The sequence below is a fragment of the Onychomys torridus genome, chromosome 8 (genome assembly GCF_903995425.1).
Source record: "Onychomys torridus chromosome 8, mOncTor1.1, whole genome shotgun sequence".
In the NCBI taxonomy this organism is placed as follows: Eukaryota; Metazoa; Chordata; class Mammalia; order Rodentia; family Cricetidae; genus Onychomys; species Onychomys torridus.
This window is the reverse complement of record NC_050450.1, coordinates 48,466,783-48,486,416: the sequence shown is the minus strand read 5'-3', so window position 1 is coordinate 48,486,416 and position 19,634 is coordinate 48,466,783. Positions and strand designations below refer to the sequence as shown.

Genomic DNA, 19,634 nt, shown 5'->3' with positions numbered 1-19,634 from the left:
GTCTGGAAATGGTGCTGCTGCAGCATCCTTTCCTCACTGAATTCTTCTAGGGTTCTGCACGCATCTCAAGGCAGGTTGTAATTCTGTCAGCTGTGCATTGGTTTCCTGCCAGAAAATGATGGCATTCCTATACAACTTTTACAATCCTCACTGTGGACAAAAAGGTCCCTGTGGCTTCCACTAATGTCTTGAAAGAATTAGAGATCCCTGGAGGTAACCAGAAGCTCAGGACTGGAGGACAAAGGGAGTCAATGTACAGTTTGCCAACTGTGGGAGAGAAGGCTCAGGCTTTGTGGATGCTGATGGCTGGGCAGGTTGGGGAGCTTTGAAGAGTCTGCTCCCACTCCTCACCTACTCTTCCCTTATCAGAAGAATGCTGTGGGCACTGGCCAGCCTCCCTTAGGGTAGGACCCTGGCAGGGCAGAGTCTGTGAGCACGAGGGTCATGTACAATAGGGACTCCGCCCTAGGGGATCTTGGAGCACCTGCACCACCACACACTGATTTTAGAGAGAAGAAATAGAAGCCTAGTTAGGCTAAAGGCCTATTCAGGGTCCCGTGGAGGGAGAGCTGATGTACTCAGCTCCCTTCGACCTCAGTGTTGTTCCTGCACACCATTCTTTGTGTGCTGCCTAGTGACCGGGGCTCTGGTGACTGGCTCCCCCATGTGGTTCTCACCATACTGCTAGCCCTCAATAGGCAGAGCAAGGGAGATAAGCTTCTCCTGTGGTGCATGTTCATATTGATCTAAGTGATCTCAGTGTAGACAGGATTGTCTCAGGCCGTGGGCTGACTGGTTCTGATCCTGTGACTGACTGACCTTCTTCCTGCCTTCTCCTTAACCTGCAGATTGCTAGGCTGCGCAGTGAGCTGGACATTGTTCGGGGAAACACAAAAGTCATGTCTGAGATGTTAACAGAAATGGTCCCTGGGCAGGAGGATTCTTCTGATTTGGAACTGCTCCAGGTGAGGATAACCTTATCTTAGAAGCATGGGCTGAGTACCCCTGCTGCACACTGTGGCAGGACCCTCCTTGGGCACACAACCATGTTGACAAGTCTGGCAGCACCATAATGGAGGGGGTCTAAGTCCGTGTTGGTTCATGGTCAGCCTTACTTCTTGGAGATGAACAGAGGCCAGTATCACTCTCTCTATTTTCAATTTTTACTTTAATAACCTTTTCCTGACTATAAAGTACCAGTTGTAGAATAAGTGTCTATCAAAACACAAAAATTAAATTTCCTTAGCTTTTAGCCATCTGTACTAAGTGGAGTTTAGATTTTGATGTATTTTCAGTTAGACTCTTCGTTGTGTTCATTTATTTGTACACTGAGTAGGAATCACACTGTGTATAGTCTTGTGTGTGGCTTTGCTCCCTTGTTATTATGTCATAAGCATCCCAGAATAAGAGTCCTTGGGCCTCGATGGCATAGAGAAACCTTGCTATTCTCTTATCCTAAGACAGGAGATTCTGAGGTAAATTCAGAGCTCCTGTTCTCTGCCTCACCGCTGGGACCACTCAGGCTGGGCATGAACACTGTGGTTCCCGAGAAGCTTCTGCCTCGACCCCCTGCCTCTTTGCCTCTGGACACTATAGATGGTGATGCTGGAGCTGGGACATAGGGCCTGCATATTAGGCAAGTACTCCCTGCTGAGGCACACCTCCAGCCCACCGTGGCAGGAAAAGGAGACAGGAGCAAGCCAGGCTGCAGTCTCACCCTGCAATTAGGTGAGAGCCCGTGAGGCTCAGAGCCAGGGACAGAGCTCTACCCCATTAGCCTGCAGTGACTCCTGTATAAAAAACGGCAGTAGCACTAATCTTCAGGGAGCGACCTTCTGGAAGGGCAGAGAAAGGATGCTGTGAACCGCAAGTACCAGATCCCTCCTCCAAGAGGCAAGATGAATGAGTGAACAGATCAGGAGGCATACTGGCTTGATGACCTGGCCTGAGTGCCTCATGATACACCTGCTACTACTGTTGCTATTTCCGTCTGGCGGTCTTGTCCACCTGAGTGCTACACCTCTCACTTTGCTGTATGCACACACTGGCCACCTGGGAAACTAGGCTCTGATGGTCCTGCACTTTGGTAAGACACATGCCTAGTAGTTCTGCTACTTAGAAACCCCACTTCCCACTCCAAGTCCTTAGTTCCTATGGGACGAGGCTGGGTAGGGCCTTCTCCTGGTCCCACACAAGTAGTCTGAGGGTCATAGACAATAGAAGATATGGCTCCTGCTCTAGGGAGCTCCCAGCTAAGTACAAGAGACAGACAAGGGAACTGCTCACCTCCAAGGGACCTGGACATCAGGCTGTTCTTGAAGCTGAGATGAGTACCTTTGGCCTAGCCCAATGTGGAGCACTGAGTACCCCCTCTCTGGTTCCCAGACTTCCTCCTGACACCTGGAGCAAACCAGGCCCCTGGTTCATCAGGTGGCAGCCATGTGTTATGCTCCATGGGCCTGCCTCCCTCTAATATGCCACACTGGCCTCTACCCTAGCCTGCAGGAGGGCTCTTCTAAGTATCCCATGATACACAAGAATCTGAGGCCAGTCCAGGATGATGTGGTGGTACTGTGCTGTGTCAGTGTTGGAATTCCTTCTGTGGGTGGGGAGCTGTTGCTCTGGATAGAACTGAGATCCTGACCGTAGGAGGTGGGTTGAACACCACCAAGATGGTTTCAGACAGCCAGAACAGACAGCAGAAATTGTGTGTGTGTGTGTGTGTGTGTGTGTGTGTGTGTGTGTGTGTGTGTGAGAGAGAGAGAGAGAGAGAGAGAGAGAGAGAGAGAGAGAGAGAGAGAGAGAGAGAGAGAGAGAGAGAGAGATTGTAGGGTATCTTGTTTGTTTGTTTAAACAAGCCCATCAGCCAAAAATAACAGAACCTAGTCTCCTGGCATCAGCTCAGTTTTCAAAAATAGGTTGCTTCCAATGACATTTTCCTTCATTCTGTTCTGTTCCAACTCAGAGCCTACTGGCCCCCGCTGCTGTCATATAAATCAAACAGAGAAAGACCGCGTCTGGGTGCCTGCAGGAGGCTGTCATTTCGGTGTAGAGGAGGCAGGAATGGGTAGCTGTGTGAACAGACTCACTTTTCCTGGCTGGAGGCCACTGCCTTATGTCCCCCTTCTTCTGCCCCAGCAATCAGCAACCAGCAGGCAGTGGCTCCCCCAGAATAGCGAGCCTTCCATATGGGAAAATGCCACTGTCCTGGAACATGGTGGGGTCAGAATCTGTCCCCAAGACTTCTTGGGGAAGATGGAAGACAGCCAGAATGCTCAGAGCAGAAGTAGACCAGAGCTCAGAATGCTGGCCAGGGCCCTGGAAATAAGCACATTCGTCAGCAGCCCAAGTGTTCCCACCAGCAGACACAAGCTGCTCTTGACATGAGTGTAGGGTGATGATGGGAAAGAGTGAGAGGAGGAGAGGGGGCAGCCCCAGGACGCACCTGTGGCCAGCTATACGATGGGCAGGTTGCATCCCGCTTGCTTCCTGCTTATGGCTAAGCTCTTCCAGGCATGTCCTCCCACAGCCCTGAGAGCAACAGGGAAACTTGTGAGCTGCTTGTCTGAGGATTCCTGGGAAAGTGGCTGTCTTTGAAGAAAGGCCAAGACCAGTAACACTTAGTGCTGTCAGCTTTGCTGAGGCCCCAGGAGGTAAGATGCTGGGAGGGGGTGTCAGATCCTCCACTTTCCAAGTTGAGCAACATCTTCCAGACAGCTAGTCCAGCTCAACACCTATGCCCAGATTTCCTCTCCAGAGTTTTGGATCACTTTTTCTTCACAACCCAGTGACAAGCTGTTCCGGCTGTCATAAAAAGCACTGTTTGTTTCAAATAGGCATCCTGGTTAGCGTCTAAGCACAGCAGGGCAGAGTACACCACTTACAAATAATTGCATGCATGTCTGGAAAACTCCAGGTAATGCACAGACCCTTTCTAGGCCTGTATCTCTTGCTTCAGTGTGTGGAGTGATTGCCTTCACTGTGAAAATGACTGTCACAGGGCAATGTCCTCTATAAATCATAGCTTCTGTAACCATTGTTGAAAAGCCCTTCTGCACATTGAACTCAAGTATGTTTCCTGTAGCTTTAATTTGATCTGTGTTAGACAAAAGCAGAGAGAGAATATACCTTTCCCTCATGGGTAGAGCCTTAAGTATCCAAAGATTGCTGTAAAGCCTACAGACTGTCCAAAGCCCATGCTGTTGGCATCCCACTTGTATAGGAACAGGCGGCCTATCACAGGAGACAGGCGCTGTCACCTCTTGTCATCCTGCACCTTCTTTTTGTTCTTTGTTTTGAGACAGGGTCTTATCATGTAACCCTGGCTGGCCTGGAATGCTCTGTATAGACTAAGCTGGCCTCAAACTCATAGACACACCCAATTCTGCCTCTCAAGTGTTAGTACTAAAGGTGGGTAGTACTAAAGGTGGGCACCACCACTGGCATGCTGTGCCATCTTCATCCCACATCTACATGCACATGGGTTGAACCATGTTGCAAAGCTGTCATTGTCCTTCCTAAAGTACACGCCCTTAGCTGAAACCAAGTACATTTCACTGGGATATAGTTGAGCCTTTGAAGCTGTCTTCAATGAATAATAACTTATGCAGTGATGATTATTATATAGATCTTTATCAGATGAAAAATGAATCTATGCCATGCGTTTAAGTAGCTTGTGGCCATCCCCACTTACTTTTTGCATTTCATTTCAACAAACAGTGGCCAAGGTATTTTTCTTTGGAAAAATCTGGCATATTCCAAATGTTTAGCTTCACGGTCTCCCTTTCTCACCAGCGACCCATCCCTCCTTCCCTTCTCCTTTGCTGCTGCAACAGGAGACATTTTCAGGACTGGATTCTCTGCTCCTTTGACTTGAAAAGGGTTTAGAGGATAAAAAGATTGTTTTGTGAGGTAGGGATGAAACTGTCTCTTGAAGGGAAGATAACAGCATCAGGGTTAACTAGGCAGCGAAGAGGGTATTTGATACAGTGTTCTGACTGACGGTAGGCATTTGCAGAAGTGACTGGCTGCTGAGAACCAGAGATAGGAGAATGCCAAAGCAGAAGTCTTTGGCACTGAAGGAATTCCTGGCCCCGAGTCTGTCCAGTGGAAAAGGAAGCCTGCTCCATCTCTTTTTTCTTTTTAAAAATGATTGTTTTTTTTTTAATTATGTGTTTGTGTGGGGGTATGTGCATATGAGTGCAGGTGCCCATGGAGACCAAGAGAAGGCATCATATCTCCTGGATTTGGGAATTATGTGGTTGTGAGTCATCCTATGTGTATGCTAGGAACTGAACTCAGGTCCCCTGCAAGAGCAGTACACATTTTTAAACACTGTGCCATCTTTCTAACCCAACCTTCTCTAAAGATTTATTTATTTTATTTTATGTGTATAAGTGTTTTACCTGCATGTCTGTCTGTGTCTCATGTGTGTGCCTGGTGCCAGAAGTCAAGAGTGGGCATTATATCCTCTGGAACTGGAACCACAGGCAGTTGTGAGCTATAAATAAATGCACATTGTACTTTAGAATTAGATAGATGCACCAGTGATTAATAACGTGTGAATTTTAGATTATTAATATATTCTTTGAAATTATTTCATTTTACATATATGGGATTTCATTTCTTTTTTCACCCTTTTTTGAAACAGTGATTTGAAAGTTGAAGTTAGGAGATGTGCAGAGACCTTGAGTCAGAAGGCTGGGGGGCCGTGAGCCTGTCTCTAAGCAGAGTGCTTATCACAGCCCTGGAGGCATCTTCCACAGTGGGACCTATGAGACTCTGGAAAGGGAGAGCCTTCTTTCCCACCACCTAGACAGAAGCAGCCAGTGCAAGGTCAGAGCAGGTGTTTCTGGGTTTTAGTGTCTATAGCTCACTGTCTGTGTCTTTGTTCTTCAGAAATCCTCTAGCACTTTCCTAATGGCTTTGAAAGCAATAGAATCCTTCCTCCAAACGGGATTCTGTTGAGTCTGGAATGCTGTGTGAGTCGTAGTAAGGGAGGATCTGCCAGAGTCTCTAGTGAACGCTGAGTGGGTAGGATATAAATGTGGGAGTTACAAGGCAAAGCTGACACTGTAAAATAGAAGTGGTGGTCCTTTGATTATATGTATGTACACACAGATGGATGGATGGATTTTTTAAATATATCTACTTTATTTTATGAGTGTTTTGTCTGCAGGTATTTGTATTTACCATATGAATGCCAAAGGAGTGTGAGCTGACATCAGTTCTAAGAACTGAACCCAGGTCCTCTACAAGAGAGCAGGTGCTCTTAACTGCTGAGCCACCTCTCCAGCCCTGTGTGTTCATGTTTCAGACAGGTCTCTCTATGTAGCTTTAGCTGTCCTGGAACTTACTATGTAGAACATGCTGGCCTCAAACTCAGAGAGATCCTACCTGCCTCTGTGTCCTGGGTGCTATAAAGCCATGTGCCATGCCTGACACTTGGCAATATATTTTTGGAAATTTGTATGATGACATATTGGGGTGGGGAAACACCCCAAGGTCTAGAAGTATAAGTAGGAGTTTAATGGAAAAGAAAAGACATTCTTGGCAGAGGGTCAGCTCCTCATGGTTCCTGAGCAATAGGGTGAGTGTGTGAGGCCACAGTTCTTGAAAGTCTAAGGTATGTTTAGAGATGACCCATGGGCTCTGAAGAGCCTTGTTTGTAATAACATGCCAGAGCACTCCCTGACTTTCCTCTGGTTTCTACCTTGCCATTGGCCTACAGTTTGAATGAGAGCTGATTGAGTTTTCCTTTCTCTTTCCCTAAACAAGGACCACCAAAGATCGCTGCTTAGCCAGAGGTACTAGACAGGGCCATGCTCTCCTGCCCTGGGCCTGTGTGGTAGGGTCTGCCATTGCTGGAGAGCCCACTCCAGGGATCATACTCCCTTCTCCAAAGCTTGGGTAGGAATCTTTAGAGAGCCACGTTCAGAGAAACATCTGGAAGGTACAGACACTGCACTTCTTTGTGTGGTGCCTAAGAAACTGATAGTGTTGTTCTGGCTGGACAGAGAACGACAGATCCTGTAAGGCGGCCAGATCCAGGATGGAGGGGTCTCAAGGGATCTTTTTGTTCAGACTTGTATGCACTCAGCTACCTAAGTCCAGGCTGCTTATAGCTTGATTAATACAGCTGTGTTTGAGTGGTTCCAGACTGATCCCCTTGGGCCAGGCCTTGTTTCCTGGTGGGTGCTGTGGAGCCCTAAGGCTGAGCACTATGGAGGAGAGAGCACACTCAGGCCTGGGACATCCAAATCCCACAGCATTGAGAGTTGAAGCACTTCGTGGATAGAGGCAGGCTGCCCGTCTCTGCTGTCCATTCTCTCTGGAACAGTGGGAAGTACCCGCCATGTGCTAGCCTTGGGGCTGGGGAAATGGGAAGAGAGGTCTCCTAGCCAGGGCAGCGGGTGGCGAGACAAAAAGAAGCAAAGGTTGCCTGTGCCTGCTGACTAGATCTGGTACCCTTGGCCTTCAGACTAAGGTAGTCCTGGGGTGGAGCTGTGAGAAAGGTAAGCCAGCTTTAGTGCCCTTAGCTAAGTGGATTATTAGCTCCCCCCAGTGTCTAGGAGCATTATTTCACCTCTGCCTTGGCCCTGGTGCCCACAGGAAGGCTGAGGGGCCAGCCTGCCAAGCCTGCCATGTTTCTTCATCCTTAGTCTGGCGTTCGAGAGGGCAGGGGCCTACCAGGTGCTTAAGGATCTCTGCAAACAAGAGCCTAGCTAGGAGCTTGCTCTGGGGCAGGATGGCTCCTCTAAACCAGTCCGTAAGGTACAGGGTCTGTCTGTCTTAAGGGCTGTTGCTTTGAAGGGTTGAGAGGGCTCCTGTGGTGGCTGAGGGTTGCTAGTATCTCATCTTTGGCCAATAGAGAGCTCTGTGAGAAGTGTGGCACTTCTGAGGCCTTAGCCAGGTGATGGGCATGCCACCACACAGCATCCACGCTGTTGTAGAGTACAGCCATGCCATTGGTGGCAATGCAAAGAAACTGGCCCCAGTTGTGGAGGGCCTTTTACTCCAACCACTCAGAGATTCTGCTTCTGAGAAACTCATGCTATGGAAGCGCTTGCCTAAGTATGTAAGAATTGGTGTGAATGTTAACTGCTGCATTGTTTGGGTTGGCCAAAGACAGAGCTATCACAAGCCACAGGTCCGACAGTAGCTCTGTGCAGTGTGACATACAAGCAAAGGAATGAGGTGATCTGTACAAAGTAGTAGACAAAGGAGCAGATTATGTTGAAGAGAAGAAGCAAGGCACAAAGAATCATGTTTTTCTACCTTAAAAATTATTTGTAGCCGGGCGGTGGTGGTGCATGCCTTTAATCCCAGCACTCGGTTGGCAGAGGCAGGCAGATCTCTGTGAGTTCGAGGCCAGCCTGGTCTCCAAAGCGAGTTCCAGGAAAGGCGCAAAGCTACACAGAGAAACCCTGTCTCGGAAAAAAAAAAAAAAATTTGTACTGGACCCAAGAGATAGCCCGGCAGTCAGAACTCTTGCTGCTCTGGGAGAGGACTCTAGTTCGATTGCAAGCTCCCACACTGGGCAGTTTACAACTGCCTGTAACTCCTGTTCTTCTAGGGGATCTGACACAGTCTTCTGGCCTCCATGGGCACCTGTAATCATGTGGTGCACATTCATACTCAGGCACACACACATAAGTGCAAATCTTTTAAAATGATTTGTAGTTAGCTGTTGAAGTCAACTAACACCTGAGGTGCCAGGACAGTATGTGGGCAGCCTTAACACTGAGCGTGATGGTTCAGCTTTAGAACCAAAATCAAACAGAGGTGGACACTCAAGAGACAAGAGACAAAGCAAAATGGGCATCATGGGATTATTTCAGCCACCCAGATTCATGCTAGGTCGAGTGTACCTTGTCATAAATCCGTGCCAAGGCTTTTTTCTGTATGTGATGGATTTAATTACTTATTTTGCTTTCAGTGGCATTATAGGAATATGTCTGTTTGAATAACTTTATTAAATTGTATCTTTATAGGTATCTTATATTGATTTTCAAATTTGTTTACATTAAAATATTCTTTTTTAAAATGACTTGTATTAACATATACATGTGCACGTGTGTGCGCGCGCGCGCACACACACACACACACACACACACACCTGCCATCTACTGAAGAAGTACTTGCTTCCTCTGAGGCAGGAGAGAAGAGAGCTGTTACTTCACATTCTGTACACGTCTGGTTTTATGAACAAGCATGTACACTCCTTCCATGACTTTCAAGAATCAGTATAAATCCTTTCAAAGGCAGCAGAATGGGAGAAAAGCATTCCCAGCAGGCTCTGCCAGAAGTGCATGTGTTTCCTAGGAGTTGAACAGGACCTGCCGGGCCATGCAGCACCGCATAGTGGAGCTCATCTCCCGAGTGTCCAATGAGGAGGTCACCGAGGAGCTGCTGCATGTCAACGATGACCTCAACAACGTCTTCCTCCGCTATGAGAGGTGGGGCCAGAGTCCTCTGGGGTCTTTTCCCTTAAAAAGATGATTGGCATATCAGAGGAATTTCATTCATAAACAAAGCAGAGAAGGGAGACTGAGAGCCTGGGAGGTGTTAGAGGTGGAAAGTGCTCATCAGAGATGCTCATTTGTTCTTGGATGACAGAAACAGTGCTCTTGTTCTCCAGAGAACAGAACAGCAGGTAGCTGACTACAGAATCCACCTCTGCTCTTTGTGAGTCCAGGGAGGGCTGGGACGGGTCTGCACCTGCTCCTTTGATGACCCTTTGAATTTGAAAAGGATTGGAGGAGGGGAACCTTCACAAAAGAAAAGGGTTTCCTCTTCCTTTCTAGTCTTGAAAAAAGAAAAGAAGATCTTTCCCTTTGTAAATGTCAGTACGTCTGGGGTATTGAGTGAAGTAGGCAGCGTGTGAACACTGCTTCTCTGGGGAAACACACAGTCCTTCAATTCTTCCTGTAGCCAGACCACTTAAAGTGACAAACTGGAGCCTCTTTTCTCTCTCCAAAGCCTCCCACAGGACAAAGTCAGAAGCATCTTTTCCAGACCTAGCTTTAAGTAGGTGGTGGTAAGAACAGCTCCCATCTGCACCCTGATTCGGGCAGTTCCCAGTTGGCCCAGGGTTGTAACTTGCCTTGACTCTAAGCCAGCCTTCTCCATTAAAAGAGCCTGACAGCAGTGTGTCCCTTGGAGGCTTGTGGCCCACTCCCTCTGCCGACTGACAGCTTTCTGTATTTGTCTGTCGGAAGGACAATGATCTGACATCATCAGGAACAGAAGACAGACACTGTGTTTGCATATGTTTTGGATGCTAAGATGGCCACACTGTGCATGACCCCTAGAGCTGGCTTAGCTCCTGACTGGCAGTAGGGATGGATGGTCCTATGCCCATCTAATGATGAACACACACACACACACACACACACACACACACACACACACACACACACACAATCTCCATATCCCAGACTGGTCTTGAGCTCCTGATCTTCCTGCCCCAGCTACTCTAAGATGACAGTTACACACTACCATGCTCTTTTGATTTCTTTCTTTCTTTCTTTCTTTCTTTCTTTCTTTCTTTCTTTCTTTCTTTCTTTCTTTCTTTCTCTCTCTCTCTCTATTTATTTATTTATTTATTTGTTTGTTTGTTTGTTTATTTATTTATTTTGAGGCAGGGTCTCTCTTTGTTCTGACTTTCCTAGAACTCACTTTGGAGACCAGGCTGTCCTCAGACTCAGAAATCTGCCTGCCTCTGCCTCCTGAGTGCTGGGACTAAAACTACAGTGGAAATCACATATCATGACATAGGCAAACCTAGGCTACGTAATGAGTTCTAGGCCAGCCTGGGCTATCTAACAAGACTCTATCTCAAAAAATATAAATAAACAAATAAATAAATAAAGGTACAGTCTATGAGCTGCCATGGCTCACTTAGGTCTGCCCACCTTCCTGAGTTGAGATTGATTCAGGAAGACGTGACTTTTCCTTTTTCTTCCTTTCTGTCTTTTTCTTTCTGATGATAACCGGAGCCAAATGTGCTTTCTCTGGTACTTTAGTGTTTCCACTCTTTGTCTAAAGCACCCCTCCCTGCCACACAACGCACCATAATAGACTTTCTAAAGCACAGACAAAACACGAACCTTGCAATGTACACCTACTTAGTCACACTGTTCCTTCTGGGAAGCCTTGTCCCAGATGCTGATGACACCAGATGGGGTGGCAGCCTAGAGCAGTGCCTTTTTGTGTTTCTGTTCTCTGGCCCTGGGCTGTGACTGGAGTAAGGTGGTTGGCTTCCTCTTTACCTGTGCCATTTGGCACTTTGAAATGTGGCTCAGAACAGCCTGTTGTCCCCTATGGATGCCTCACAACTTCTACTGGGTGTGAGGATGACTTCCGGCAGAGGGATGCTCTTCTGTAGTTGCCCTAGCTAAGCTCCATTTGCAGCCATCTGCTGACTGGATGTGGAGGAGAGTGTCCCTGGTAGGGCCACTCCATCTTACCTTCCTGGCAGCCCTTATGTAGTTGGCACAAACCATCGCATGGTTTCTGGCAAGGACTTTCTCCAGGCCCCCCTGTCTCTTCCTCAGTTTGGGCTTGGGCATTTTAGCCACAAGCTGATTACCCCCAAGAAAAGACCTATGGAGTAGAGGGAGGTGTGTACTTACTGCCAGGCTTCACAAATAACCCAATCATACCTCCGGGGACTGGAGGAGCAGTGAGGCCAAATATATGAGGAGATGGCTAGGGATGCTTCTGGTGGGATCCTCCAAGAACCAGCCAATACCCTGTCCCTGATGCCAGATCAGGGTGCTTATGGGAGAGACAGTGGGGCTAAACCTGTGAGACAGGAGCCCCTGTCAAGGGAAGCATGGCACAGTTGAACATGTGAGGTTCCCTCTACTAAAGGTACCCTGCCTCTCCTGGGTCCCATTCTTCTTCCCAGGACTATGAGCATAGCCATTTGGGCCTCACTCATATTCTCCTTATGTCTGTTCTTTCCATTAGGTTCGAGAGGTACAGGTCCGGCCGTTCTGTTCAGAATGCCAGCAATGGAGTAAGTGTCCTTTGGACGTCCCTTTTCCGAGGAGGGCACCTACCCAGTACACACTATAGAGACTTCGCCTACTCAGGCCTCGATTCTGGTTTCCTAACTGGGACTAAATACAAATTCTTGGGTAACTGCAGAGCAAGCTCTATTTGAAAGGATCCTGGGGAGAGCTAGCAGGCATCCTAATGGGAAAGTAGCAGGAAAACAGCCCACAGACATTAATGAGTCACCAGTATAGTGACTCAGTTTACCCTATGTGAGAAGGGAGAAGAGAAAGGCAGGGCATGGGGCTCACTGATAACCTGAGCCCACCATGTACCCTTCAGGTAGATAAGGAAAGCCACCTTTCATTTGCGAGACAGCTTTGATGCCTTTCCTGGTGAGTGTGTGCAGATCTGTGTCCGGGTAGCTGGAGCTTGACCCAAGGCTGACCTCATTGTCAATCTCATGTCCCAACAGGTACTGAGCGAAGTAACTGAAGACAACTTAATAGACCTGGGCCCTGGCTCCCCTGCTGTGGTGAGCCCCATGGTAGGGAGCACAGCACCCCCATCTTCTCTCTCCTCCCAACTCGCAGGCTTGGGTGAGTGTCCTAAAGTAGAGGAAAGGGCCTCCCTCTTACCGGCCTCCTCCTGGATAGCTTTGTCTTTGTTAGATGGTCAGAGAGGTCCTTTAGAGCAGTCCACTTGAAGGTGTGTTCCTGAGTCCCAGCTGATCGCACCATCTTCAATTTATAACTAACTTCCTAAAATCTAAAGTTCAACCCTTGTTAGAAACGAGAGATGGAGGAAGCTCTGAGGATGCAGAAATTGTTCACTTTGTTAAAGACAAGTAACCTGCTGGGTTTCAGTGCTCGAAATGATTTATTTTTCACTATGAACTAGGCGGAAGGTGGCAAATAGGTCTCACCTCACTGGCTGCTCAGAACATAGGTTTGAAAGGCAGCTAAAGCCACATTGTTTAAGTTTCTTCTCTGGTACTGTAATAAATACCCCAACAAAAAGCAACATAGAGGAGGTTTATTTGGCCTACAATTCCAGGTTGCAGTCCATCACTGCAGGGAAGTCAAGGCAGGAACTTGATGCTACTAGTGACATCCACAGCCAAAAGCAGAGAGAATGAATGCATGTATGCTCATTTGTGCTCAGTCCCCCTCTGTATTTATACAGTCCAGAACCCAAACCCAGGGAATATTGCTGTTCAGGATGGATGAGTCATCCCATCTCCATTAATGCAATCAAAACAACACTCCACAAATGTGACCACAGTTTCAGCCTGAGCCAGAGTTCCCCATTAAATTCCCTTGTCAAGTGATTCTAGGTTATGTGAAGTTGACAATTAAGGGTAACTGTTACACATCAATCCTTAAAAGAAGAATCTGGGATGGATTAGCAATGCCTACACAGAGCTAGAAACATAAAGTGGTGGCATGATATATTTGCCTACCTCAAACTATACTATCAACCTATTCTATTGTCTGAAATTTAGAAGAAACTCCTCACTTTTCCACAATGAAAGTATGTCAAGGACTCTGTATGTTTCATTTATACCAAGTTATACAAAATTATATTTTAATATTGGTATAGCTAGCCACCATGGCCTTCAAAATTCTTTCCTCTACCTTGATTTTATGTCCCCCCCAAATAATTCTCTATTCATTTCACTTCAGTTGAATTAGACTTTTATCTGGTGACCTGTCAGCTGTTAAAATTCTAGTGTCTTTCAGGTTTAAATGAATCCCCAGGGGTGTCTTGGTCCTGGAGGACCTGGGAATGGAGGGGAGGGGCTGGGGGGAAGGTGGGGGTGGGAGCAGGAGGGGGAGGACAGGGGGACCCATGGCTAATGTATAAAATTAAAACAACTACTACTACTACTACTACTACTACTACTACTACTAATAATAATAATAATAATAATAATAAACCCCCCAAAAATTCTGGTGTCTCAATTTCCTCTGTAGCCATCTATCCATAATAGAGTAGATATCTTTGCCTTCAGTATATCTAGCTGATGACATATATTTAAAGTTTTTATTTACAATGATTTATTTATTGTGTGTGTGAGTTTGTGACATGTGGAGTCCAAAGGACAACTTATGGGAATTGGTTCCTTCTTTCTACCATGTGGGTTTTAGGGGTTGATTAAGGTCATCAGCCTTGATGACAAGTGTCTTTACCTGCTTTGCTACTCACTGGCCCTATATTGTCTCTGACTTTTTGAACAACCAGCCTGGAACTCAATATGTAGCCCAAGTTGGTTTTGAATTCATAGCAAACCTCCCGCCTCAGCCTCCCAAGTTCAAGTGTAAGCCACCATACTGGGCTCAAGTCACCACATTTAGTACCTAAAATTCAAAGTGGATTCCACTGGTTTCCTTTCTTTAAAATGCCTGATGCTTTTCCATTTGCTGCTTTACCTCACTGGTCATCTTACCTCCCGTTCTAGCCATGCCGTTCACTCATCCCTCTCAAGGGCTAACACGTGCCCTTGCCTGGCTCGCCAAACCATGGTCTTTGTCCATCTTCTTCCCCTCTGCAGCACAGCTCTGCTCATCTTGAAGGACCCACCCTGACCTCTCCCAACATCAAAAGCCACACATTACAAGGGTTGGCCCTCCTAACTGTTGAGTTACACGTGAACTCCCGAGGCCTAGGACCTGTTGACTCCACCTGACGTGCTTGAGCGCTGACTCAGCACCTAGGAAGTAGCTTCCAGGTTAAACACATGGCTCAGATCCTCAGAGTGTGTTTCGGAGTGAATGTGGTGGGGGCGCCTGAGAAGGGCGAGGTGAGAAAGCTGTGGGCATGCTGTCCCTGACCCCATCTTCTCACTGCCAGCAGCCTCTCCTCTGTCCAGGACACCTCTTTCCCTCCTGGAGCAGTGTAGACTGGGGCAAAACCTGTTTCCCACCTGGGTTGCCCTGGCTCTTATGTGCCGTACTGGGAGTACTGAGGACAACCTCGAAACTCCATGATGTCTTAACCCACAAGATGACCATCCCGACTTTTAGGACACTCCATTAAGAACCCATATTTGGGGGCCAATGAGATGATGGCTCAGTGTATAAAGGTATTTTCTATGCAACCCTGATGACTTGAGTTGCATACACAAACACACACACACGCACGCACGCACGCACGCACGCACGCACACGCACACGCACACGCACATGCACGCAGAGAGAAAATGATAATACAATACAATTATAGAACATTTTCACAAGGTTTTTTTAAAAACCCACGTTGTTCTCATCTGCTTCTTGTTTTGTTGTCACAGACTTGGGGACAGAGAGTGTCAGTGGCACCCTCAGCTCACTTCAGCAGTGCAAGCCTCAGGAGGGATTTGACATGTTTGCCCAGACCAGAGGAAACTCCTTGGCTGAACAGCGAAAGACGTATGTGGGGCTCTTTCCAGTGGCTTTCTGCAGTTACTGGAGGCGGGGGGCGTTGTCTCAGCCTGGTCACACTGAAAAAAGATGAAGCCTTTCCTTTCCCAGATTAAAGACTTCTAGAGCAAATAATGGCACACGCCTTTAATCCCAGCACTCAGGAGGCAGAGGCAGGCGGATCTCTGTGAGTTCGAGGCCAGCCTGGACTACAGAGTGAGATCCAGGACAGCCAGAATGGTTACACAGAGAAACCTGTCTCAAACAAACAAACTAACAAAGACAGCTAGAAACTTAAAAACATCATGCTGAGGACTTGTTAACTGCTGAAACTGAATGAGTCCCAGCCCCATCTCCCCTTCTCCTTTGCCCAGGGTTGTCTGTTCTGTCAGTCATGGATTGTTCTCTCTTTCCTACATCCCCCTCAGAGCTGATGAGAAATCCTGCTTCCCTAAGCTGTCTGCCACACCACAGAGCCTGCTTCATTTAGTCCCTCCCCTGCAAGCAGGCAACCAGACCTGCTCCAGCATCCAACCAATTGGGGAAAAAAAAAAAAGGTCAGGACAGAGGCTTCTCAACAGCAGCTGGGACAATCAGAAATGAGCCAATCAGAAATGGGGGAGCTGACTCCAAAGCAGATAGCCCCTTCATCTGGAAATAGCATACCATCCACTCGGAGCAGCAGAGAGGCTGATGCTTGTAAAATAATTACTTGGCTTTATGAAGCCTTTTCCCTTGAGGACTTCCTGAACACTTTGACATCTTTCTCTTCTGCTTTACTATTGTTACTCAAGGCAGGGATTTTTGAAAAGTATGGTATCTCAGGTCGTAGAGGAATGACTCTAGGGGTGAGCTTGTCAAAACTTGTCTCCTCACCTCATCTTCTGGGAAACAGACAGCAGGAGTCCTTAGCTTCTGCCCAGGGCCAAGGTCACACCCAAGGCAGGTACCACTGGGAGAGAACTCATTCCACTGCTTTTCCCCAGGGTCACCTACGAGGATCCCCAGGCCGTTGGAGGACTCGCTTCTGCTCTAGACAATCGGAAACAGAGCTCAGAAATGGTAGGTCCTCACGCCTGGTTTTTGCCCAGTCTTCTGGAGATAAAGACAGACAGTTTGGTAAAGTTGGCTGAATAATTCAGCAGAAGTTGGCTTGTATAGATGGCAGAGCCAGCCTGGGGAGGATACCAGAGAGCATTTCTGGATGGTGGGCAGTGCACTAATAAAATGATGACCCCCCACAAGGAAAGTAAATGCTGAACCAAGCCACCTGGCTGCCAGCCTAGCCAAGTAGTGCCAGTTCCAGGGGGAGGTAGTTAAGGGTCAGGCCTTGTTTGTGAGGTGGCTTGGAGAGTGTCCTGTGACACTCTGGGCTTGGAAAGAGTCAAGCCAGGAGTCAGAACATTTTAAAATAAAGGATGCAATCTGTGTGAGCCCCAAACCACAGCCAGTTTATGGAAAACTTCAGAAGGACTTGTGCATTTAATGTATTTTTGCAGCTATTTCTCTTTTGAGCCCAACCAAGAAATAGATAGGAATGTATGCCCAGGAAGAGGGTGCCCAGGACCCCCTGGGCTGTCATGAAAGGAGACTGTGCCCACCCCTCCACTGGACAAGGAAGGGCCCTTTGCTTCCTGAACACCGGGTCTTAGCCTCCTGTGGGCCCTGTGCAGAGGACTGGTGAAGGACAGCACAATGGCTGCCTGGCATAATGGAAAAGCTTGGTCTTGAGGGTGGGGACTTCTCTTCTGAGCTGGCATATGTCCCCCTATACTGACTGCTAGGGGGTGAAAGAAGAGATCTTAGCACCCTGCCATTACACAGTGGTGGCCCACAGTGACATTCACCATCTACACAGTAGTCTCTGTTCTTTTTCCCATTGCTTAAACTATCTCTGCATTGAACCCAGCAAGGGAATTAGAGAGCCAGGCCAGGGGTCTGCCAGTGTACTGCCTTGTGAAGACAAGGTTGACCCCTACTTCTGACTCACCCCAATCTGGAGCAGCCTCGTCCCCTCAGCCAGGCTCTTGCCCCACACTGAACTAAGGGCTTGCCCCATCAGGCCAGCATGTGTCCTGCTCCAACTCATGCCATTATCAGTACCCAGGCCTGGGTCCAAGTCCAGGAGACGTTGCCGACTTCTCACCCTTTGAATGCGTGGCTTGGCCTGGCTCCCTGTTTTCAAAGGTCTTGCTGATTCCAGCAGATTTACCAATGATAGGAGGCGGATTGCTGTTCCTGTTGTTACTGGGGCAAGGACTGGCCTCAGCAAGAAAGGACATGGGACTGTCATGTGTGTCTCTGTGTGTGAACACATCTGCAGGCTGTCTTGACCCTTCATGGGCCATGCTGTCCTGGAACTGAGAAGAAAATAAAGAGAAGGTTGTGTAGCCTCACCTCTGCAAGTAAGATCCCACCTCTCGTGTCGTGATTTGAAGAAGCAGGGGAGGGCTGGCTAGATGACTCAGCAGGTAAAGGCACTTATTGCCAAGCCTGACAGCTTAGGTTCCATCCTCAGAACCACATGGTGGGAAGAAAGAACTGACTCCTACAAGCTGCCCTCTGACTCCACTGCATAGTGGCATGCGTGTGCCAATGTACGTGTATGAGTGCACACACAAAATATCTGAGGGTGTAGCTCACCTATCTAGTGTGCCCAGTGCTCCAGGACCAGCAGCAGCACTATAAATAAACAGACATGGAGACATAAGGCAATAAAGGGGTGGTGATGGCGCAGGCCTTTAATCCCAGCATCCGGAGCAGAGGCAGGCCTGCAGAGTGAGTTCCAGGACAGCCTGATCTACAGAGCCAGGGCTGTTACACAGAGAAACCCTGTCTCGAAAAACCAAACCAAACAACAACAAAAAGAAGGCAATAAAGAATATGCTGAGTTCAACATTCAAGTCAAGAATTTAAGAGAAGATACATGGCAACTAGAATGGAGAGAAAAAAAGACAAAGAAAAAAAGCAGAGGGAGTTAGAAAAAGTAGAAACACTTTCACTATATCAAGAGAATTAGACCTGGGTGACCTCCCCGGCTTTCCGAAGCCTCCGGGTGTTGAATATTTTGTTACCCAGCCTAGGGTCATGGTTATTGGATTTTCCTTCTCTTTTCTAGGCAGGTAGTGAGAGGGTATGCTAGGGCAGGTGGGAAGGGTCAGGTCACATTTCCTTGTGTGTCAACCAAATCTGAACAATGACTTTTCTATTTACAATATGTGCTGTGACTTCCTGTCTTGAGCATTGCTGTGACTTTTCTTTTTGGGACTTTTCTGTCCTTGGCCCAGCGGAGAGGGAAAGGTGGGGACTCTGACCTGCAGCCCATAGACAGCTGGCTCATGACCCAAGGAATGGTGAGGAGCCATAGCTGGATGAGCGCGCTGCCCACCCCAGCCCCTTACTGTGTAACTGTCTGCGCCTTCCTCTGGCCACCTGCCCAGTCCCTGTGACCAGAGAGGACAGAGGCCACCCACTTGTTCTGAGGGAGCCAATCTTGTCTACGTGGAATCTCCGTGTGGCCCCGGACTTCCGGCTCTGGAAACACCTTCTCTGGCATTCTGCTGAGCCTGTGCTCCTGGGTCTTCCTGGGACGTTTGCAGGCCTGAGGGGAGGGCCTTTCCCTTCTCCCACAGACTCCCGAGTTCTTGGCAGTATTCATTTTTCCAGGATGAGTACAAGTAATCGTAGCTTGTACTTGGGAGGGGACCATCATGAGAGGACTCAGCATGTGGCCAATCAGAGAAGCTCCCTCTTAGCCTGGGAATTTGGCAGTCCTAGGCTTGGTGGGCTTTTATAATATAATGGTCTCACAAATGGCCTTGAGATCTCTTATATAAATGTATAGATGATAGTAACAGAGTCAAAAGAAGACAAAGCTAGGAGAGCTTATATCACATTTCCAGTCCACACTCTGTGGCACAGAGGCTTTCTTTCCCACCATATCTGTGCAAGTGGCGCTGAGTCCATGGAGAGAGGGCCCCAAGCTGCTGGCCTCAGGTTGACCACCTCATCCCCAAGTCCAGAATCAAACCTCTCGGTGCTCATGGTAGGGATGGAGCAGGAAAGGATACAAAGAAATGACAGAAATAGACATGTGGACCTCTGTCCTCCAGATAAACGCAGTAAGCCAAATGTAGAACTAGCCCTTGATGTCTGGCCAGGAGAGGGGCCCAGATGGCGGGTGTCCATGTAAGACTTTCAAGTGACAAGCTGCTTGCAGGACAGGGGCCA

At 47.9% G+C, this 19,634-nt stretch overlaps 1 protein-coding gene across 5 annotated transcripts in view; it reads left to right on the top strand.

Annotated features, from left to right (window-relative positions):
- The window catches only part of Tom1l2 (target of myb1 like 2 membrane trafficking protein), a 124,971-nt gene that overhangs the window by 93,913 nt on the left and 11,424 nt on the right, over positions 1 to 19,634 (top strand). For 3 of the 5 annotated variants that reach the window (XM_036195003.1, XM_036195007.1, XM_036195006.1), the window contains exons 7-13: positions 849 to 965; positions 9,325 to 9,458; positions 11,977 to 12,025; positions 12,479 to 12,602; positions 15,296 to 15,413; positions 16,391 to 16,466; positions 18,692 to 18,757. In XM_036195003.1, the coding sequence (XP_036050896.1) occupies positions 849 to 965; positions 9,325 to 9,458; positions 11,977 to 12,025; positions 12,479 to 12,602; positions 15,296 to 15,413; positions 16,391 to 16,466; positions 18,692 to 18,757 (684 nt within the window). The remainder of the gene's footprint in view (positions 1 to 848; positions 966 to 9,324; positions 9,459 to 11,976; positions 12,026 to 12,478; positions 12,603 to 15,295; positions 15,414 to 16,390; positions 16,467 to 18,691; positions 18,758 to 19,634) is intronic. The other 2 variants (XM_036195004.1, XM_036195008.1) reach the window with 1 other exon arrangement.